This window comes from Miniopterus schreibersii, assembly GCF_964146895.1.
Source record: "Miniopterus schreibersii genome assembly, chromosome: 9".
NCBI lineage: Eukaryota > Metazoa > Chordata > Mammalia > Chiroptera > Miniopteridae > Miniopterus > Miniopterus schreibersii.
This window is the reverse complement of record NC_138118.1, coordinates 6,535,055-6,557,761: the sequence shown is the minus strand read 5'-3', so window position 1 is coordinate 6,557,761 and position 22,707 is coordinate 6,535,055. Positions and strand designations below refer to the sequence as shown.

General features: G+C 50.3%; 1 protein-coding gene across 2 annotated transcripts in view; it reads left to right on the top strand.

Moving 5' to 3' along the window:
• The first annotated feature begins 133 nt into the window (after positions 1-133).
• The window catches only part of CLCN1 (chloride voltage-gated channel 1), a 28,747-nt gene continuing 6,173 nt past the window's right edge, over positions 134-22,707 (top strand). For both annotated transcript variants that reach the window (XM_081148027.1, XM_081148028.1), the window contains exons 1-17: positions 134-408; positions 1,899-2,019; positions 2,456-2,587; positions 3,128-3,256; positions 3,450-3,583; positions 4,631-4,708; positions 5,766-5,844; positions 11,394-11,519; positions 11,811-11,895; positions 12,115-12,216; positions 12,485-12,569; positions 12,836-12,985; positions 18,047-18,116; positions 18,307-18,417; positions 19,631-19,844; positions 20,092-20,225; positions 22,331-22,575. In XM_081148027.1, the coding sequence (XP_081004153.1) occupies positions 229-408; positions 1,899-2,019; positions 2,456-2,587; positions 3,128-3,256; positions 3,450-3,583; positions 4,631-4,708; positions 5,766-5,844; positions 11,394-11,519; positions 11,811-11,895; positions 12,115-12,216; positions 12,485-12,569; positions 12,836-12,985; positions 18,047-18,116; positions 18,307-18,417; positions 19,631-19,844; positions 20,092-20,225; positions 22,331-22,575 (2,175 nt within the window). In that variant the 5' untranslated portion in view covers positions 134-228. The remainder of the gene's footprint in view (positions 409-1,898; positions 2,020-2,455; positions 2,588-3,127; positions 3,257-3,449; positions 3,584-4,630; positions 4,709-5,765; positions 5,845-11,393; positions 11,520-11,810; positions 11,896-12,114; positions 12,217-12,484; positions 12,570-12,835; positions 12,986-18,046; positions 18,117-18,306; positions 18,418-19,630; positions 19,845-20,091; positions 20,226-22,330; positions 22,576-22,707) is intronic.

The window sequence follows — 22,707 nt, the reverse complement described above, 5'->3', positions numbered from 1 at the left end:
CAGGTTCTCACCCCAACCCCTCCCCCACACTGCTCTCACACCTGCTTCGACCCCAAGCAGATCAGATGTGGCAGTGGGGGGGTCATGTGATGGAGAGATGGCTATAAATAGCTGGGGGTGGGCATGCTGCCCCAGACGCCTTGGGGACAGACAAGAGGACAGGCTTAAGGAGCTGTCCTGGGGGTTGGACTGGGGCAAGCAGGCCAAGGCCTGGCTAGGGGAGGGAGCATGAAGCCATCTGAGTCCCAGCGGCGTGGAGGGGAAAAAACCTGGTGGGGTAGTGCCCCCCAGTACCAGTACATGCCCTTCGAACACTGCACCAGCTACGGACTGCCCTCGGAGAATGGGGGCCTCCAGCACAGGCCCCGGAGGGATGCAGGGGCCCGGCCCAACTCCCACCCCACACAGGTAAAGTCCTAAGGGGAGGGGCGGTGGGTTGGAGGAGCCGGTGGTGAGACAGATTGGGGGAAATTAGGAATTGGGTGAAACGAAGGAGCAGGGTTATTTTTTTTAGCTTAAAAATTACATGGCAATGTGTTCAAAATATGACGATCCTGCAAAGGCCTGGGCCCAGCTCAGTAGACACAAGTCCTTTTATATAACCTCTCCCAGCAGATCTCAGGAACCCTATGGGGACAGCAAAGCCACATATGCATGACGAGATCCTGCTTACATAAGCCACACGAGAGACTGGCCCAGGAGCCCACGTCTGTGCACGAGAGAGCTCCCTCACACCCTCACCCACACGCAGCACCCCCCCAGGCGGCATCCGCCGCCTCAGCCAAGCCCAGCCGCAGCCCCCTCCCCAATGCTGCTCTGCTGTGGTGCTTAGCCCTGCACCAGCCCCCACAGATCGGGCTCCTTCAGTGTTCCCAGGTTTGGTATGGAGCACCCCTCTTTTTCATCTCCACCAACCTGGGACCCAAGGGAGTGAGACAGTCTGTGGAAGGGTGTGCACTGAGCGCCACTGGTAGGTAGTGTCTTCTCGCTGTGTCCCACGTGGGGCGTGGACAGAAACACTACCTCCCTCGATCACTAACCTCCTTCCAGAAGATGGAACAGCCACGAGCAGGGCAATTCGTGCGTGCCTGCCCACTACTCCCGCTTCGACTCCGCTGCTCATATTGTGAAATCAGATCTCTTCCACCCAGGCTCTCCCAGAACCAGCAGCATGGCCCGGCCTGACCTGGCCCCAGAGGAGGGAGTTAGCGCGGTGGGAGTGGGGCAGGCTACCTGGGGATGAGAGCCGAGGGCTACCAGACCTGAGGGGTTCCTCTGCCCTCTAGACATTTGGGGGAGCATCTAATTACCCTGCTCTGGGAAGAAGTGGATTGGCTTGCCTTCTCAGGACTGTGCACCCCAGGGAGGGAGGGATGGGTGTTCTCTAAGCTTGGCCGAGCGTCTGAGGGGCCTCCAGTAAGGCCAGACACACCAAGGCACAGTGCAAGCAAGAGTCACCTGCTGGCCTATCCTTACCCATCCGCGTCAGGATTCCCAGGAGGGAAGTCGGGTAGGGGGAGGGTCTGGGGATATTAGAGGGACAGGCTGAGATACAGCAAGCAGAGTGACACGGAAAACTACTAATTGACACAGATGCACAGTCCTAGCTCTACGTCAGAGTAGAAACTGGCCTGCTTGATGAAGGCTGCTATGGACCAAGATGAGCACAGATGGAGAGAGGGTGAGAGGGACAGACAAGGGTGACAAGTAGGGAATATGTGGGTGGGAGTGGGGAGCTGAGGGCAGGGAGCACCAGCGGAGTGACCCTACGCGAGGACCTCAACACCCAGGATTTTAAAGGCTGTTTGTTTGTCTGCTCCTGCGGGCCTATGTGCTTCCCTCTGTCTATTCCGCTAACTTTTCCGCAAGACAGATATTTCCCGTTCTCCTCTGTCCAGATTTATGGCCACCGCAAAGAGCAATTCTCAGACAAGGAGCAGGACGTGGGGATGCTCAAGAAGATGGGCTCCAGGGCGACCATGGACAGCACAGATGAGGACCACTATTCTAAATGTCAAGGTGATGGGGACTGAGAAGGAAAGGAATCTGGAACAGGAGGAGCGACAGGCCTTAGACAATAACTTGGGTGTCCCATTGCGTATATCCCTGCTCTGCCTCCCCGAGTGCACCCCAAAGCCCTCCTCCCAGCATTAAGGAGAGGCATCTCTCCCCGCTTCCTTCTCGCTTGCCTTTTCCCCACTTTCTCTCCCGCTCAGCCCCAAGAAATGGGTTTTAGAAGGGAATTCAAGGATCCAGTAGGGAACCACGTTAGTGCCTGGAAGGGGCAGGGGCGGGGCAGCAGCTGGCAGAGGAGTGAAGAGAGACTCAGTGAATGAGACCCATACACCAGACCCTCAGTGACTGAGACAAGACGCAAAAGACCTCCCCTCTGGGCCTCAGTCATGGGCCTGAGCAGTGGCAAGTCACCACCCTTCTTAACCCTTTCTCTTCCTAGACTGTATGTACCGCCTGGGGCGCGTGGTGAGAAGGAAGTTGGGGGAAGACTGGATCTTCCTGGTGCTCCTGGGACTGCTGATGGCTCTGGTTAGCTGGTGCATGGACTACGTTAGCGCCAAAACCCTCCAGGGTAGGTGTCACCTGGCCCTGGCCGCTCAGCCTCTCCCCGTGCCTAGTTTCTACCTAGGATAAGCTGGGTGTGTGGTGGAAGGAGGCATTGCACAGAGGAGATCAGGCCCAGGGCAAGACCAGACCAGACCAGACCCAGACCCATCTCTCCTGCCCCTTCCACCCGCCACCAGCCCAGCTGTGGGTGCCCCTCTAATACTCACCCCAGTTTTCCCAGGACTTTCCTGCGTTTGAGCACCAAACATCCTGAGACCCAGGAGCGCCTCGGTTCTGGGCAAACCGGGGTGGCCGGTCACCCCCGGGGCCTGTCATGTGGTGGCCGCAGTCCCAGCTCCAGTGTGGTTTGCGCAGAGACCCCAGCTCCTAGGAGCGCTGGGAACTGGAACGGGACAGGGCATCTCCAGCCACGCGGGTTTATAGCAGCATCTCGCGAGATTCAGCGGGACAGCCCCAGGGACCCTGCTCCTCCCTGCGGGCCTGGACCGGGTGGGGTGGCTGCACCGCCGTGGGCGTGGGGCTGAGCGCGGGGCCTTCCCTGCAGCCTACAAGTGGACCTACTCCCAGGTGCAGCCCAGCCTGCCTCTGCAGTTCCTCGTCTGGGTCACCTTCCCGCTCGTCCTGATCCTCTTCAGTGCCCTCTTCTGCCACCTCATCTCTCCCCAGGCGGTCGGTGAGAACTGCCCCATCCTTCCTGACCGCCCACCCCACTTCCTCCCTCCTCCCGCCCCACTCACAGCCCCTGCCCCGCCTGTCACCCTGCTCCCCGCCACAGCCCCTCTCCCTGCCCCCCCCCCCCGCCCATCCCCAGGACCCCTGTGACCTCCAGCTTGAACCCGCACACAATCATCTCGCGACCCCTCTAGGCTCTGGGATCCCTGAGATGAAGACAATACTTCGGGGGGTTGTCTTGAAGGAATATCTCACCCTCAAGGCCTTCGTCGCCAAGGTCGTGGCCCTGACTGCGGGGCTGGGCAGTGGCATCCCTGTGGGGAAGGAGGTAGGTGGCAGTCCCTGAGGTGCGAGCTGGGCAGAGGGCGGCTCTGGGGGCAGGTGTGGACATGGGCACGGGGACGGGAGCCAGACCAAGAGGACAAGGGGAGACGGGGTGGAGGAGGGGCGGGAATACATGGGAAGGTCCCCGTCCTGGGGCAGAGTAACAGAAGCGTCAGAGCTGGGAGGGCCTCAGAGCCGTCTCCCAACCTGGGCACTGTTGACGCTTTGGGCTGGATAATATTGGTCCTGGGAGGCCATCCTGTGCATAGTAGGACGTTTAGCAGCACCCCTGGCCTCTACCCCCTCGATGCCAATAGCAGCCCCCGGCTGTGACAACCAGGACGTCCCCAGACATTGTCAAATGTCCCCTGGGTGGGGGGAATCTTCCCCACTTGAAGACCACTGCCTGAGCGACACGCGCCCAATGCCCTTGTTTTAATATGCGGAAACCGAGACCTGGAGAGAGGCTGTGCTTGCTTCAAGGTTATGCTCATGCGCACTCGTGTCCTGCTCCAGTCGATAATCCACACGGCAGCCAGAGTCGTCTTTTCAAAGTGGAATCAGTAATGTCTGACCTCTGCCCGAGAACTCCCAATGGCTTTCCATTCTTAAAATAAAACCCGAAGTTTTCGCTGGGCCTCGGAGGCCTGTGGTGACCTGGCTCCCCTCTGTCCCTGTTCTGTCCCCTCAGGCTGCTCCTCACTCACTGTTTCGGGGTGACAAGGCCTTCTTCCTGTCCCTCAACCACGCAAGCTTGTCCCCCTCTCAGGGCTCCTGCACCTGCTGCGCCCTCGGCTGTCTATTCCATCTCTCTCTGTCCCCTTGCCCTCCCTCAATTTCTTCCTGGCCCTTAGAAGTTTCTGAAATGTCAAGACGCCAGCATCTCACCTCCCTCTCTGGGATGAAGCTCCGCGAGGGCAGAACTCCCTGCCACTCACATCTGGGTTTCCAGCACCTGGCCCAGCGCCTGGAGCAATGCATGCTAGTGAGTGGATGCTGCGGAGCCCCCTCCGGGACCCCTGCCCCTGACCCCTCCCCGTCTCTCTCCCAGGGCCCCTTCGTCCACATCGCCAGCATCTGTGCCGCTGTCCTCAGCAAGTTCATGTCCGTGTTCTCGGGGGTGTACGAGGTAAGGCTGGGAAAGTCAAATGAGGGCGGGCTGTGTGTGTTCAGGGTGGCAGGGGGGCTGCCTTCGCTCCGGGCTGGCCTTGATGCTGAAACGGGGCTCGGCGCTAATCCAGGCTCCCCTGTTCCCCACCCCGCCCCCCACCGCCTGTCCTCGCCACCTGACGCCTCTGTTTAGCTCGTGTCTGTCCAGTAACGTCCCCTCCTTCTTGCTCTGCACCCCCGCCTCAGAGCCTGCACATGGCCCGCTCCCTGCTAGCCTGCCAGTCCACCGCCCCCCCCCCCCCCCCGTGTCAGTTTCCCTCCCCGGTCCCCTCCTGTGCCGCCCCTGACCCTCTGTGGTTCCTGGTTCCCCACCCGGGCTCTCCTATGACCGCCCGCCCCCAGCGCCCTGCCCCCCTTGTCCCGCGCGCTTCTCTGTTGCAGACCGTGCCTGAGCAGCTTGACTTCGCGGTGTCGGCCTGCGCCGTGGGCGTGGGATGCTGCTTTGCAGCCCCTGTCGGAGGCAAGTCCCTCTTCCTCCCCACCTGTGTCCCGAGCATGACTTGGAAGGGGGGCCTGGGTGGCTGCCACAGCTTTGGGGTGGACGTGGGTGCTGGCTGAACGGACTGGCGGGTGGGCCCGCAGCCCCTGGTCTCCAGGCACCCACACTTTTCTACCGAAGGTCTGCGTGTTCCTTCGAGGCCGGCGCTGTGTCATGCAGGCCTGATTGCTAGTGCCGTTGTCTGAAGTCCTCTCCTGTCTCTCTTGCTGTTGACACTCCTCTCCCTGCCTGTCCCCACCTCCAGCCTCTCTCTGGTGATCACTTATTGGCTTCCCCGCTCACCATGTATTTACCTAACTTTTATTTCATTTTCTGTGTTTTGGGCCTTGCGCTATGAGGCCACTTCCTGTCTCGGCCTGGGCATTGCGGGGGGGCCATGGGACCACTATGATTCCCCGTGACTTAAGCCTCTCCTCCTGCCTTATTCCCACCCTTGTTTGTTCTCCTCTCCTCTCTCTGCCCCCCTTCCCTTCCTCGCCCCTCCCTTCTCGCTCTTGGTCTGTCTGTCCCCTAGTAGCAGCCATACTATTACACGGATATGCTGACGGTGGGCTGTGCCGTGGGCGTCGGCTGTTGCTTTGGGACCCCACTTGGAGGCAAGTGACTCATCCCTCCTACACCAGTCCGCGTGCCTGACCCTGCTCCCCAAGCAGTGGTCAGTGTCCAAAATACGAGTATTGCTAGGTAAAACAAGCGTATAACAAGAATAGCTAAGTTTTAGTGAGCATCTACTGTGTGCAGGCAGAGTTCTGAGCATTGGACGTGTGTTCCTGCCCAGAGCTGCAGGAGGCTGAGACTCTAGGGGAGAGAGGAGAGAACAGGCTACTTTCCTTGTCTGGGGTGAGTAACAAGTAGGCATGGTCAGAGAAAGCAGGTGTATGTGTTTGTTTACTCACCAGTATCCGTTGTAACCAGACCCACAGGGCAGGGATTATGCCGAGCAGTCATTGGATTCACCGGTGACAGAAAGGACACCAAGTTGACAATTGGAAAAACAAAGTTGCAGGAAATGCACATGCTTCCTGAACGTACCAGCCGTTACAGGTGGCTTTTCAATGACGAAAATGCCATCAGGCCTTCCATAGAGGAGTCTTCCGGTGGCTAAAACGGCCTGGCCCAGGAATGATATATGGATCAGCGGTCAGAGTTAATGAAAATGTATCGTGTTCCCTTGTCTGACACCGTGCCAGTGGGCGCAAGAGGTGAGGGCAGCAGACGCCTCAGCTGGCACCCTGCTTGCCCTGCTCTTGTCAGCTCTTGTCAGCAGAGTCACTGGACCCATCCGTGCAGGGCAGTGTGCTGGAATTTCTGCACACGCTAAATTTCACGCTTAACGTTTATACCCACTTTTGCCTTTATTTACTCTTTTGCCTCACAAATCCAGAAGATCTAAGCAACATTTTTAGACAGGTAAAAAAAAAATTTTTTTTTTAATTAGATTCATTTTTTCTTTCAGAGTTAGACTATGTTCATGAAATGAAACCAGCCAAGTAATGTTATCTGCAAGTCCACGTGATATTTGCCACTTAATACAAACATTCTGAAAAGGGCACCTTCACTTTTCAATGCTGAACCTTTTCATGTGTCAAGAGCCACATTTTGTTAGTTTATTTTTGTGGGCTTTAGAGCTACCTTTTGTCTGGAACTTTTCGATGGTCTTTCCCATCCTTCTACATAGGGCTGAGAAAAACTGTCTTCATTCCTCGCAGAAATTCCAAGTTTATGTAGAAGATTCAGAATGTTTGTATGAAGTGGCAAATATCACATGGACTTGCAGATAACATTACTTGGCTGGTTTCATTTCATGAACATAGTCTAACTCTGAAAGAAAAAATGAGTATTAAGATAATGTATTCACTGTCTAGTCAGCTGTTAATTTTTTACAGGCTTACACCGATGAAAGAAATAGACTTCAACATTCTACCAAAATGACAGACAGCTTTTTGCTTCCGTTCCATGTGCTCTGGGCACTGGGCTGGGTCCTGTGCTCTCAAGGAGCTCACCTTGAAAGGGTAGACGGGCAGGCAGGGCATCGCTCACAGAAGTGTCTCCATGGCAGCCTGGGCCCTTACAGGGGGCACCTTCTGCTCAGCCACATGGGAGGGGTTGGGGGATTGGCAATGGAGCTTTACAAAGGAGATGGTGTTTGGTCTGACACTTAAGGGAGACAGTGGGGACAGGGTATTCCGGACAGAAGCAACAGCATTGCAAAGTCAAGCTCTGGGTGCTGTAATGACAGTCGGTGAGTATTGCCAGAAGGTGCAGGGGGAGGAACGATGGGAAACGAGTCTGGACTGGTAAACGGGGGCTAACTCATGCAGGTCCTTGTAGGCCTTGCACAAGAAAGTGGGTTTTATTTATCCCCTAGGCTAGAATTTGCCCAGATGTGTTTTTACAGAACACAACGTTCATAGTGTTAATAGATGGAACATGTAAAGGGGGTTCTGAGGTCAAATACGCTGGAAAATGCTGTGTTTTTTAAACTGGAAAAATCACCAGAATGTTTGCTATGCTGACATGCAGCGTGAATGTCCAAAATGTGGCTCGACTTCAGCATTTCCCACGGAATCCCTTTTTAAATTTACTTTTCTTAACATTTTTTGTTTCAATTACAGTTAAAATTCAATGTTATATTTGTTTCAGATGTTCAGCATAGTGGTTAGACATTTATATAACTTATGAAGTGATTCCCCCCTCCCCCCCATAAGTCTAGTACCCACCTGGCACCATATGTAGTCATTACAATATTATTCACTATGTTCTCTATGCTGTATTTCACATCCCCAAGACTGTTCTATAACTGCCAACCTGTACTTCTTAACCCCTTCCCCTTTTCCACCCAGTCCCCCAACACCCCCTCCCGGGAGCCTGGCAACCCCATGGAATCCCATCTGCAAGGACCTTCTCACGGGGCTCATAGCATCAAAAGGACTTGACTTTGGGAAATGCTGTCCCGAGTGAAGGGAGCCATGGAAGAATTTCAAACAGGGAAGTGACTTGGCCAGCTCTGCAGGGTGATCCAGTCCCTCTGACATATGTGTGCAGGCTAGAACTGGCCTGTGGGTTAACAGGTTTCATCCAAGATGAACAGGAAGACGACTGTCACTGTCGTGATGCTAGGTGGCGAGAGGCTGAACTGGGCAGAGGCGGAAGAGACAGAGACGAAGATGGTATAAATGGGCTATAAGAAGTAAAATTCATGCGACCCGGTGGTTGATTTTATGTGCGGATACGAAGGATAAGACAGAAGGAGGAATCTAGGCTAACTCTCAAGTTTACAACAAGGAAACTGGGTGGCCAGCGGTGGCAACCAAGGTGGGGAATGCAGGAAGGAAAACAGGTCCGGGGAGATGGTCATTTTCACTTTGCATGTGTGGAATTTGAAGTTCCTGTGGCATATCCAAGTGATAACAAATAGGCAGCCAGGTCGGGAAGCCTGAAGCTCGGGAACTGGGCTGAAACCATAGCTTTGTTAACCAGGAGCCTGTAGGTGCTGGTTGAGTCTATGGGCATAAATGAACTTGAGAGACAAAGTGTATCTGTGAGTAGCAAGAGTAGGAGACCAAGCCCTAGACAGTTTGGCTCCGGGGTTAGAGCATTGGCTCGTGGACGGAAGGGTCCTGGGTTCGACTCTTCCAAGGGCACGTGCCCTCAGATGCAAGTTTGATTCCCAGCCCCGGTCGGGGTGCAAACAGAAGGCAATCAATCGATGTGTCTCTCTCACATCTCTGGGTTTTTTTCTCTCTCTCTCTCCTTTCCACTCTCTCTGAAAAGCAATGGAAAAAATGTCCTCGGGTCAGGATTAAAAAAATAAAAAAGGAGACCAAGGCCAAGGCCCTGGTTGGGAGAGGAGACACAAGAGGAGCATCCAGGGTAGGGAAAGAGAGGGATGTCACAGAACTTAAGAGATCCCAGTGTTTCCAGAGGCTGTTTGTGTTTTTACTGCCTTGTTTCCTTTCCGTAGCGCATTTTGTGTCTGGCTCAGGCTAATATTAAAATTAGCTCTCATTCCTGAGTCTGCAGTGACAGACGGTTAGGGGAAGCGTCCCAGAACCACATCGTGGGAAAGAAAATCCAGCCTAGGATTTTAAGAAACTGTTGTAAAATATTCTTAAGTTGGAGAGTTTATACCCAGACAAATCAAAGCCCACGCTGGTTCTGTTACTGGTAAAGGAGAGAGGCCTTCTCCACCTGATTCTCTACTGTGTCGAATGCTCCTTTTAGGGCAAGAAGGCAGCTGCCTTACCTGATGTGATTTGAGGAGCAGGGCAGAAGGGTGGTTGGCAAAGCTCTGCCTGCCCCAGATTCCCCATTCCCTCACTCAGTTTGCTGAAATTCCACCCATGCCATTCTCTTCTGTCCTTTTTCTTCCTTCCGTCTGCCCTCCCCTGCCCTCCCTCCCCCCTTCTGTTCATCCATAGAACAGGTACTGAGCCCTGATTATGTACCAGGCACTGCATTAGGTGTTGGGGTCCAAGGCACTTTCAGTCCTAGAGGAAGCTCAGAGATGTAAACTAGTGACTGCATCTGACCGTGGTGCTGATAGTTCAAAACCCTGAGAGAACCAGGTGAGGGAGGGACTGTTTCCACCTGAGGAGGGAGATGGGGGGCGGCTTCCCAGAGAAGGTGCCATTTGAGCGGACCTCTAGGAGCCCTCTGCCAAAATGCCGTGGCCACTCCACCAGGGAGTAACCATCAGACCACCTTCCTCTTGGTGCAAGCGACTTACTGACTCTTCCACCACTGGCAGAGAGGGGCACGGGTCCTGAGGGATTCAAGGGATGGGGCTTTGAAGGTAGAACAGGGGGAAGAAACTGGCTAGGATGTGAGATGCCACCTGAAGAGGGAAGCAGGTGTGGGGGGGTTTGTCTTTATAGGCCATCAACCGTTGGTCACCGTGGAGAGAAAGGAGGAGACCAGCCTCACCTATTTCATGGTCTTTCTTGGGGCGAGGCCCCTTCTGCATTTGTCTAACTGTGGGCCATATTTCCCTGGTTCCCTTCTTTGTTTTAGATAAAGGTGAGGCTTAGCTAGGTTTTAGGTAAGTTTGTTATTGAGTTTTACTTTGCATCTAATCAAAGTCCACTCCCTTATACTTAATATGTTTAAAGATCATTTTCTCCATGTCGCCTGAATGTGCTCTCATTAGTGCTCCTGACTTGGTCCTCACCAACCCTTGCTATTTTTCTATGTATCCACCTCTTAATTTTCTGCTCCAGCGTCTGCTCTCAGAAATAGTACTACTTAGGACGATTAATTCGCTTTCCTTCTACCTCAGCCATCCTCTGTAAGCACAATTATTTTTAACTTCTTCTAGCCTCTTAGTTTTTCCCCTTGTCTTGGTCCTTTAAGTCAAGTTATTAATTTTTTTAAAAAGTGGACGAATCCTCTACTTTATTTTATTTTTTATAGTATATCTTTATTGATTTCAGAGAGAGGAAGGGAGAGGGAGAGAAAGAGACAGAAACATCAATAATGAGAGAGAGTCATTGATCGGCTGCCTCCTGCACGCCCCTAAAGGGATCGAGCCCACAGCCTGGGCATGTGCCCTGACCGGGAATTGAACCAGGATCTCTTGGATCCTAGGTCGATGCTCAACCACTGAGCCACGCCAGCCAGGCTACTTTCTTTTCTTGGAATATTGAGCACTGCCAGTTTTTGTGAAGACCTTGCCTATTTATTTTTCTTGTTTCTTCCTCATAAAGTTGCTCTAAGGTACATGGTACATGGGAGGAGGGAGGAAAGATGGGTGGGATGTTACGGAGAGTCCCTGTAATCTGGAGTTCTGCTTGGCAACCCTGGTGAGCCCCCGCTGTGGACGATTTCTCCCTCATAACTTTTCTTCAGAAAATTCCCAGTGACCCTTAAACCCCTGTGGCCATCTGACACTGTGAAGCTCACCCAACCCTTTCTCAGGGGTGGAGAGAGCATGGCCACCCCACCCTCATGGTTTGCCCTCTCTGTACCTTATTGAATCACATCACTGGCCTGCAAAATGCTGCTACCACGATTAGGTATATGGTTGAGGGCATGGGCTCCAAGAGAGCATGGACCGAGCAGGGACAGCGCGGGTCCCCAGGGTGGGAGCGTGGGAGAGAGACTTGCACTGTCGGCCTGCTCTGACCCTACGTTCTCGCCCCTACAGGGGTGCTGTTCAGCATCGAGGTCACTTCTACCTACTTCGCTGTGCACAACTACTGGCGAGGGTTCTTTGCAGCCACGTTCAGTGCCTTTGTGTTCCGAGTGCTGGCCGTGTGGAACAAGGATGCTGGTAACGGCGGGCCCTGGGGTGGGGGCTCCGAGTGGGGCGCGGAGGGGAGCTCTGCGGGGAGGCAGAAAAGGAGCCGATGGCTTTATATGGGAAGTGGGACCAAGACCCGAGGATACAGGACAAGGAGATGGGCCATGGAGGAGGGGAGTCCTGGGCGTGCGCGGAAAAGAGAAATTAGAAGAGATGTTGGGCTTGGAGGAAGGAGTCGATCCCGGAGCTGATGACCCCTGGGTTCCCTCTCTGTGTTTCTGCGTTGCTCCCACCGTCACCCTTGGCCCCTCCATCCTATAGACACCATCACCGCTCTCTTCAGAACCAATTTCCGAATGGACTTCCCCTTTGACCTGCAGGAACTGCCGGCCTTTGCTGTCATCGGGTCAGTGGGTCACCTGCCCAGGGAGTGGCGAGCTGGGGGCAGGGGTGGCTTTGGATTGGAAGGGGCCCAAGCTGGGAAGAAGAAGGCAGGGTGCCCACGGGTGAAGTGTAAATTGTTGGGGGGAGCTGGGTAGAAAGGGAAGGCAGGTGCTGGTATTGGTTCCCCCACGGCTAGGGCCCCGGGATGACGGTTTCATTTCTGTATAATTGACGCCCCCAGGATTTGCTGCGGGTTCCTGGGAGCTGTATTTGTGTATCTGCATCGCCAAGTCATGCTGGGCGTCCGAAAGCACAAGGCCCTCAGCCAGTTCCTCGCTAAGCAGTGAGTCACTGCCCTTCCTTAGCCCTCCCCGCTTACTTTCTGGTTTCCCCACCAGTTAGTTCCTCTTTTTAAATCTTTGAGGAAGGCCTCAAGTGCCCTTCGGTGGCTTGTGATAAAATGCAGAAGCTCTGATGCTCTATGGAGGGGGCGAGTGGTGCGGTTTCCCCTTTAAAGGTGGCCTTTTGGCGGAGAGAATGCTCTGTGTATAAAGAACACAGCGGACCACGGGGAACTTCAGCTCCCCAGGGCTCATTTTCTTTCCTTTCAGCCGCCTGCTGTACCCTGGAATCGTCACCTTTGTCATCGCCTCGTTCACCTTCCCACCGGGAATGGGTCAATTCATGGCCGGAGAGGTCAGCGGCCAGGGAGCCTGAGGGTGGGGTCAGGTCACCGAGCTCAAGACAGGGACGAAGGCAGGACTGGGCCACGAGGAAAGGGGGGGCAGCGCAGATGTCCCTCAGGCTTCTGAGCGTATGTACTTTTGGCCAAGGGTAGACTCTGTCCCTGAGAAAAGAGCAGAAGTGACCCCCCGAAAAGTGAGCCTGGGAGTCGGTTCCCTGGAAAGAGGGGGGAGCGAGCACCCCTGGAGCACTGCCCCGTTTGGCTTCCTCTCTCACAGCTGATGCCTCGCGAAGCCATCAGCACCCTGTTTGATAACAACACGTGGGTGAAACACGTGGGGGAGCCCGCGAGCCTGGGCCGGTCAGCCGTGTGGATCCACCCCCAGGTCAACGTCGTCATCATCATTTTACTGTTCTTCATTATGAAGGTACCTCCCCCACACGCCTGACTCCCCACGTTTCCATTCGGTTTCGCCCAGGAACCCAGGCTTGGCTTTGCGCGGGGCAGGAGAGCGTGAAACTTCACCGGGCGAAAGAGGATTAGCTTGGGGACCATCCACAAGCTGCTCGTGTGTGTAGGTGAACCTAGAACGATTATCTAGAACAATTATCTAGCTTAATTGTTCCATTCGTGGCAACTTAATGATGTTGCCGTAAGTCTTACAACCTTTCCAAAGATTCCACTCGCTAAATTATTATGACATCACCGCAGCCAAATAAACAAAGGCGAGATCGAGTTCAGCAAAACAGACGACTGGGTGAAAAGCACAGGCCAATTAACCAAAGCCCCCCACATATTAGGTAATTAGGCTTCCCATTCTCCGTGTACCTGATGATCCATTTTTACCTGATTTTACATACCCATTTCCCTCAGTTTAGTGCATAATCTCTTTTCTAGAATTGAAAAGAGATAAAATATTTAAATCAATTTTATTAATGACTATAAACAATTTCTATAAATGTTGCCATTCTCTGTTAGGTAGTGAGGCTTCAAGGGTTTTGCGATTCTCAAGCCACTTTCTTCTAACTCCAGTTAGGAAACAAAAGCCGATCTCTTTTTATCTCAGTTCTTTTTCATACCTACCCATCAAGGATCATGTATTTACAGACATCTCAATTACTGCCTTAGACAAAGATATTTTCATTTCCACCCTGGTTGTGACATCTATTACTATTGCCGATTGCATATATTTTCTTTATTGATGATTGCCTTATTACTTTTTTTTAATATATCTTTATTGATTTCAGAGGGAGGAAGGGAGAGAGAGAGAGAAACATCAATGATGAGAGAGTCATTGATCGGCTGCCTCCTGCACGCCCCCTGCTGGGGATCAAGCCCACAACCTGGGCACGTGCCCTGACCAGGAATCGAACCGCGATCTCTTGGATCCTAGGTCGATGCTCAACCACTGAGACAAGCCTGGCCGGGCGCCTTATTACTTTTTAAATATGTTTTTATTTATTTCAAAAAAAGGAAGGCAGAGGGAGAAGGAGAGGGAAATAGAAACATCAATGATGAGAGAGTCATTGAGCGGCTGCCTCCTGCTGGGGATCGAACAGTGACCTGCTGGTTCATGGGCTGATGCTCAACCACTGAGCCACACAGGCCCGGCTGCCTTATTACTAATAGTATGTCTGCCCAAATAGTCCAACATTTTCTTCTGTATATTAGGTCTCTCATTTAAGAGTCTGTCCACACTGAACTTTCATGCTTTTGAACACCTTGTCATCGACTTACTCATGATACTTTTTATGAATCGGTATTTCCCCAGGATATGAGCCACTAAGTAATACTTATATTGTAGTAGCCGTAGTGGGTCCATTTATTCACTGATTCAACAAATGCTATTATATACCTTCTACGTGCCAAGTATATAATACTGATTACTGATCTTTGACAAATCTTATGCTTATGGTTGAAAAACAATTTTTAAAATTTCCTTCTTTGTTTGTTGCTGCTCATTTGATGTACTTGTCAGTGGTCTTATGATTAGAGATACCAGGCACTTCACACCAGGTTCCAACTCTGTGGCTTACACTCTCAGGATTTGCTCCGGTTTCTAGAAGCCGTGTTTGTATGTTCCCTTCCTTATTTCACTTCAGATGGGTTAACTGAGTTTATGGCTTCTGCATTTTGCATACGAGCTTTATTCAATTTTTTGTTCCTGCCTTCAAAATATTTGACATTTTTATCATAAAACAACTCTCTGTCTTGTTAGGGATTTTTTTTGGGGGGGCGGACTTTCTTTATAGACTTCATCTTCTCTAATTTATAAATCTCAACTTCCTGTCATTGTTGTTGATATACAAACCCATCTGCCATAACCAAGTCCAAGTTTAGATGGCATCTCAAAAATTATTGTTCAATGATAGTAAGTGTTTTTTTTCTGGTATATCTCTAGACTGAGCTATATGGTAATGCTGGGGACATACATGCGTTTAAAATGTCAAGCTTTTGAAATGTTTCAGAGAAGCAAAAGGCTGTATGTTTTTCAACATTTCTCCCACAAGTCACCTCCCCTCCCAGGATTCCCAAGTATATATCTGGATATCACATCACGGGTTAAAATTTATTCTGAGAAATGTACTGGATTATATAGACTCAACTGTATGTCACTATTATTCATTTCTCACTGAATTACATCCTTGAAAATGTTTGTGTCATTGGCGTATCAGGAAAAGGAATCCACACACTTCCTGGGCTATTTTTCAAGCCCAACAGTTTGCATCAGGCCTATGATTTTCTATGTTTATAAACATAAAGCCACTCCTGGCTATAAATCCACGATGTTACTTAGTTATCACTGCCTTTTTCACTGTCCTACCATTGGACACATAAGCATATCTTTATTTTTTCCGGAGTGTGGGCAATTGACTACATAGCCAAATCAAAATATAAAAGTGACTAGAACTATTTTCCACAGTCTGATCTAAAACTTACGTGGTCCTCTGGCAGCCCCAGTGCAGGCTGATAAGATTCTCGGTTATAATGTTGACCAAGTGAACTTCCATCTTCCTCAATCTTAAGACATGGAAAGTGTCATTATGTTGTAAGTCAGGAGGTTTCACAATGAGTGTGAATATAATGACTACGTCTCAGTTTCCCTTTCAGTAAGTCTAACATGATTACCGAGTACCATGGAGTCATAGCCCAGCCCAAGGCTCTGTGGAATTCTTTTTGGCCTGATCTTAACATTGCTCCTTCATGTGACAGGTCTAACTAAAGTGGAATCTGTGATTATGCCTCTCTCGTTTCCCAGCTCCCTAGAATTTAAAATCTTGGGAGTTCATTGTGTTCCAAATCACTTACATTGCTTCTGCACCTTCCCCTTCGTGTGCTAATAGCTCAAAAGTTTGGCTAATCTCATGTGTCATTCTTCACGCTATAGGAGTTGATACTCCAGTGTCCTCTGACCCTGATCCTGTTCTTACGCACATTTTGGAGGCTAATCTAAAGTTCTTCCTCTGAAATCAGACCTGCCGGCCACCTATTATCTGTATTACTGAAGCTTTCAGACTGCTCTGAGCCTACAAATCCCTATGGCTTTGCCAAATCCCTGATGTACTTCTTCCAAAGATATGGGACAGGATAGTTCAAGGGATCTCAAACTGGCACAGATCAGAGTCACTTAAGAAGCTTAAACTAACCGTAGCCGGTGTGGCTCAGTTGGTTGGGTGTGAGCCTGTGCACCAAAAGGTTGCTGGTTTGGTTCCAGTTCAGGGCACGTGCCTGGGGTTGCAGGACTGATCCCCGGTCGGGGGTGGGGGGTGGGAGGCAGCAGATCGATGTTTCTCTCTCACATCAAAGTTTCTCTCTCTCTCTCCCTCCCTCTCTCACTTAAAAAATAAATAAAAATAAAAAAATCAATGAAACAGAAGCTTAAACTACAGGTGCCGAGAACTCTGTCTCCAGACAGTCTGAAATGGTGGCCTCTGATGGTGTCTGATCATCTGTACTTTAACCTCAAGTTCTCCATGAACATTCCTGTTGGGTATTTTAGCAAATATCAGCTCCGAGAAGTGTTTTCTGTTTTGCACGAATACTATTTGACCAAGCTCTCATCTTTCTTTCCTCCCTCCCTCCCTCCCTCCCTCCCTCCCTCCCTCCCTCCCTCCCTCCCTCCCTCCCTCCCTTCCTTCCTTCCCTCCTTCCTTCCTTCCTAGTGACCTACTTACCTACCTACCTACATCCTACCTACATTTACTGAGCACTGTTCCAGGACAGAGAGAAAGCAGAGATAACAAGATACACTCATACTTTACACTCAAGGACTTCTCAGGCTTTATTCTCTCCCTGTATACATTTAACTTCTCAGTTTTCAACTGTCTTAAACAGCCATATTCTGACATGAAGAACTATGCATTTTGCCTCATCTCAGAGTTTCTGGGATGAAACCTTCTTAGAGCCTTGGCCACTTCCTCTTGAGGTCAGCTCTGGCTCAAGGGAATTCTAAGGTTCAGGAAATTAAGACATTTATTTCTCAATACTTGAAAATGCAATTGGTGCGGTTTTAAAATTGTAAATATTTTGATCCTGGCAGTTCTGATCTTTGGTTGCTACCATCTTTCACCATGTTAGTTTCCAACCTTTTTCCAAGATTGGCTTCCTTATTTTGGAAGTGATATGCAAATCTATTGCTTAATTTACATACTATGTCTCATAAAAGCTCAAGCACTACTCCTTTTTTTACTCTGTTTCTCAATTCTTCTGCATTCTTTGGCACAAAACTGCTTTTTCTAAAATTATCCCAGTTTCTATTGGAATACTACCTGCCAAATGTGGCCTTGAAGATCCTTCCTATTACACTGGCTGACTCACCTGGCTCTGTCAAGGTGCCCTTCCTGTGTGGCTAGGACGGATCTGATTCTTTGATCATTTGTTTAAAGTGATTTGATGTCATAGGAAATGGCTCAGGCAGGATAGTTGCTTCAGTTTCCCCTGTGAGGTTCACCGTATAAATGGTTTTGTAAATAACTCCGTTAAAGCTCAGTCAACACAGTAATTCACTAAGACTTTAAGGTGTCTGCCACTTCCAACGAGGGATTGTATTCAGAAACATAATCTGACCAGGAAAAGATATCTTTCAGCTTCAAGAGTTTCAGGCTGTTCTGCTGGGGTGACCATTGGAAGCCAAGAGGCTACAGTGGGCTGGGGCCCTTTGGGGGCAGTGACAGAGGCCCTCTGAGGCCCCACTCCTTGTTCTGGATTGCCTAAAGGCAAATATAGTCACTCCAGGTCGGAGGGTTTGGGGTTAACCACCTGGAAGAACTCTCTCACAGTGTTGTCTTTGGTGATCTCTTAGCTTGAGAACTCCATGTGTTTTGGTTCTAGAGGAAGAGGGGCAGACATGATGGCTTTCAGGAGCGTGAGTCATCCAGCATTTCTGCGGCTCTTAAAGCAGGAAGGAGGATAGTAGGAAGGGGGTTGAGTGTGTGTGTGTGTGTTGGGCAGAGTTGAGAGGGTGTCCTGATGCCTCTGTTTACCCTAGTTCTGGATGTCCATCGTGTCCACCACTATGCCCATACCCTGCGGAGGCTTCATGCCTGTATTTGTGCTAGGTGAGTTCTGATGGGGAGCCTGGGATCGTACTGATAGCTGCAATCTAGGGTACTGGGAAAATAAGGAAAGGCCTGGAATGCTGGGGGCTTGCATTTGGTCTTAGCACCCAAGGAGGGATTGGCTCTGAAAATACAGAGGATAAGGAACTTGGATCTCTTCACACCTTCCTTCCTTTTGTCTTTGCTCTAGGAGCTGCATTTGGAAGGCTGGTAGGGGAGATCATGGCCATGATATTCCCTGAGGGTATCTTATTTGATGGCATCATCTACAAGATCCTTCCTGGGGGCTACGCAGTAATTGGTGAGATACATTCCACCCTCCTGTAAAGAAATATTGAATCCCTCAAATGCCCACACTCCAACTCTCCCATGACATCTTCATTTGAGCCTATACAATATGGTTTTAATTTAATGCTATTTAATTCTACTTGTATCCAAATAATCAACCCTTGGTTTTGACTCTCATTGACATTTATTGAATGTCTATGAGACTTAGTTTCTTCATGTAGAAAAGAGATTATTGGGATTAAATGAGATAATAGGGATAAGAGCACCTAGGATTGTGTCTGAATGTTTGGTAAGGATTTTTTGTTTCTCCCAAAGAATCATGGAAACAACAGTGCAGGTGACTGGCCCAGCTACTTTCACCTTGCAGATATTCCAGTATTGATGGGACTTAAGAGCACATGACTAAGCTAAAAAACATGGGCTCTGGACCTATCCCTGCCACTTGTCCCTTGGATGGTCATGTACAAGTTAGCTGCCTTTCTGAGCCTTAGTTTCTTCAGAAGTGACTTCTGGGATACTTCACAGCCCTAACATTCTATGAATCTCTGTTTAGTTTTTCCATTAAATCTATTCTCCCGTCCAACCAAAACCCATGTCTAACACAGTGACCAGTATAAATCCACAGAATTATTATACCTCCTCCTTCCTTTCTCTCCTCACTGAAATCCCATAACAGGTAAGGCCAGGCCTCTCCTAGATCTAGGAGCACTAACCAGCTTTAATGATCAGATGATGATGGCCTTACTCTCTCATAAATTGTTGGCTCAAAACCTGAGGTCCAGAGTAGAATGCCGTAATTGGGTTTTTAAATGCTCAGTTAAAGATGATACAAACTTTCAAAAACCAGGAATGGATAGGACATCACTACCTTCATTTTATAAATGCATATTGGGCACGCACAAGGATTTCATAGCTTGCCAGAGGTCATGGAATGAGATCAGAATGATGACTTTCTAACAGTTCGGCATCCTAACCCCTACTCTTTTTTCGCTCACTTATTTGTTGAGTGAGTGCAAAGTGTCAAACAGTGTTCTAGGGGCTAGTGAATGTATCAGAGAAGAGGTTAGATAAAATTCCTACTCTTGTGACGCTCCTACTCTTGACAAATGGTTGTCTTGGGCGTGCTGCCACTGACCAACTCTGTGTTACTCTCATCACGTCCCATGAGCCCTGCGTGCCAAGAACTGCAGCTCTAATCCAGCAGGACATTCCTCGTCTCATTCCAGGAGCGGCAGCACTGACCGGTGCAGTGTCCCACACTGTCTCCACAGCTGTGATTTGCTTCGAGTTAACGGGTCAGATCGCTCACATTCTACCCATGATGGTGGCTGTTATCTTGGCCAACATGGTAGCTCAGAGCCTGCAGCCCTCCCTCTATGACAGCATCATCCAGGTCAAGAAGCTACCCTACTTGCCTGACCTTGGTTGGAACCAGTTCAGGTCAGGGGCACCAGCTGGAATTAGTTCAGCTTTGATGGGGTGGGGGTGGGCGACTCTGAGGCTGAGATGGAAGGTAGGGCCAATGTCTGCAAGCACTGCTTTTGACGTCTTTTTATATTCCCATGTACTTAAGAAATATTGGGAATGACCAAATGGCAAACCTCATGGAGGGGGGGAAGGAAGGGCCAGCAAAGGGACAAGCATATGGTGGGGCTAACCTCCCCCCCCATGCTTTCTCCCTCCATAGCAAATTTACAATCTTTGTTGAAGACATCATGGTACGCGACGTGAAGTTTGTTTCCGCTTCTTGCACGTACGGGGAGTTGCAAACCCTGCTCCAGACCACCACAGTCAAGACTCTACCACTGGTTGATTCAAAAGGTCAGTGGGAAGGAAGGAAGCCGACTCCTGAATCAGTGGCCTGAACTTGGGCTCCACAGAGGTGGGCGAGGCACCGCGGTGCCGGCTTGTCCGCAGGGGCCGCTCACTCTGCTGCAGGACACCCAGCCTGTGCTCCGCAGGGAACATGACCACCCTGAGGAAGGTAAAATACAGGCCTAACGCAGGCACAAGACAGTTAAAAACCAGGTAAAGAAATACAGTCAATTCTCATCATTCACTGTAGTTGTGCTCTATAAAGTCACACGGACACTGAATCAGGGGCACCACACTGAACCAGTGCTCCTAGAAGACATACAAGGTTAGGTTCCTGCAAGCCTCTGGTCACAACAGTCTCTCCACTAATCAATGCATAAGCTCGTCTTGTGCCTGTCTCTCTTTAAAGGCGCCTTATTGACTGGATAGTGTCAATTCATTCACGTTGAACTTAGAGCCAACAGCGCGCTAGCCTGCGCCTAGACAGAGCTTACCTAAGTCACTTATGTTCTCCACGAGGCCCGTCACAGCCTTTATGCTCGGGGGCAATTTGAACCAGCCATATGACCGGCACAGAACACAAAAATGTGGTAAACGTAGCAGTAAATGGACCACGAAAAGGACACTTGTTTGCACTACGAGGGCTGGGGTGGGGAAGTGAAGGGATAGCATCACTTTGTTCAACCTCAGCTAGGAATGTGTGTGTGGGGCGACCCAGATGTTTTGCTGCTCTGCACATGTCTGTGAATGACGGGGGAAGCATCGTGAGTGTTGATTTTAGGTTACAAATGGACGAATTCGCAAATAGGAAATCCATGAATAATGGAGCTCAGTTGTAAGTCTTACAGCCCCTCGCATAGTTCTCTGTGCTACTTAGCTAAATAATAGCGGTTCTTTAATATCAGCTTGAGGAGCAGATGGAACTTGCATATAGAGGAGTGAATGGTTTTGGTAAGCTCTGATCTCATGTCACTTCCTTCGCCACCCTTTCTGCCCACCGTTGGCACTAATCCTGCCCTGGGTTATTTCCTACTGTGGTGTATATGTCTATGTCCGATCTTCCTCCCTAGACTGGGTAGTCCTTGAGGGTAGAGACTGTAACTTCGATCTCTGTCAGACTGCCTCCTTGCAGATATTTACTAGATATTAAATAAATACTTGCCTAATATTTGAATTAGTGTCATTGAGAAGAATCATGGCGGGCCATTTGGAGCCATTAAAATTGTTAGTCCTGACTTCAGATGATCAGAGTATCCAAATTGCTCAAGTTAGGTTAGTTTTAATATTTTCCCAAATTCCAAATGCTTTCTAAGTGGCTTCTACATCAGGGGCTCTTCACTGGACACGGGTATAGCCACCGAGGTTTTCACAATAACGACTAAGACTGAACAGTAAGATTTACCTCAATAACACTGCTGCAATTTTATGTCCTTAAAACTGAATAAAAATGTCATCCTGGCCAGTGTGGCTCGGTTGGTTGAGCACTGTCCCATGCATCAAGAGGTTGCTGGTTTGATTCCCCAGCCCGATTCCCAATAGGAGGCATGTAAAAGGCAGCCAATTGATGTTTCTCTCTCTCTCTAAAAACCTATAAAAACATATTTTTTTAAAAAAACTTAATGAAAATGTTAATTACAGTAGCAGAATTTCAACCTTCCCAGGAAAAGTAGGCGTGCTGTTTATATCCTAGAAGGACCTAGACTTTTTAAATAATTAAACATCAGACATCCTCATAGACTTCTTTCAAAGTATACTCATATCTCGGCCTATATGAATGGCTTTGCGTGTTCCTTTTTTGGAGACAGGGTTGATTAGCCTATTTTAATACCAAGTTCACCTATTTGCAAACAGGCAATATCAAAATAAGTACAAATTAGCACCAATTGGTGTACTGTCAGTTGGGCCTCTAAGTGCTAAAGGGGTGAAATAAAAGGGATTGAGTGAGGTCAATCCTGCAAGATTTGTGAAATGAGTTTTTAGGAAGAGAGGGTAAAAGCTGAAGAAAAAAGTGGGGGCGCTGGTTTTCCGTCCCTGCCCCCGTCCTGCAGAGCGGGGCGGAGTGGGGGGCTGGTGGTGAGCAGGTGCTCAGGCTGAGCTTGCATCGCCCCCAGAGTCCATGATCCTGCTGGGCTCCGTGGAGCGGTCCGAGCTCCAAGCCCTCCTGCAGCGCCACCTGTGTCCCGAGCGGAGGCTGCGGGAGGCCCAGGACCTGGCCAGGAAGCTGTCAGAGCTGCCTTTTGACGGGAGGGCCCGGCAGGCTGGGGACGGGCGCCAGGGCCCCTCACCCCGGGGCCGCCCCGAGTCCTTCGCCTTTGTGGACGAAGGTGAAGATGAAGACCTCTCTGGGAGACAAGAGGTGACTGGGCTGGGAAGGGCCGGGGGCAGGAGAGATGGGGGGGGAGGGAGTAGCAAGAGGAGTGGAGGTGCTGGTCACTGAGAAAGTCAGCGGTCAGTGCCCCCAGGTCCAAAGGACGGAAGGCGATAAGGC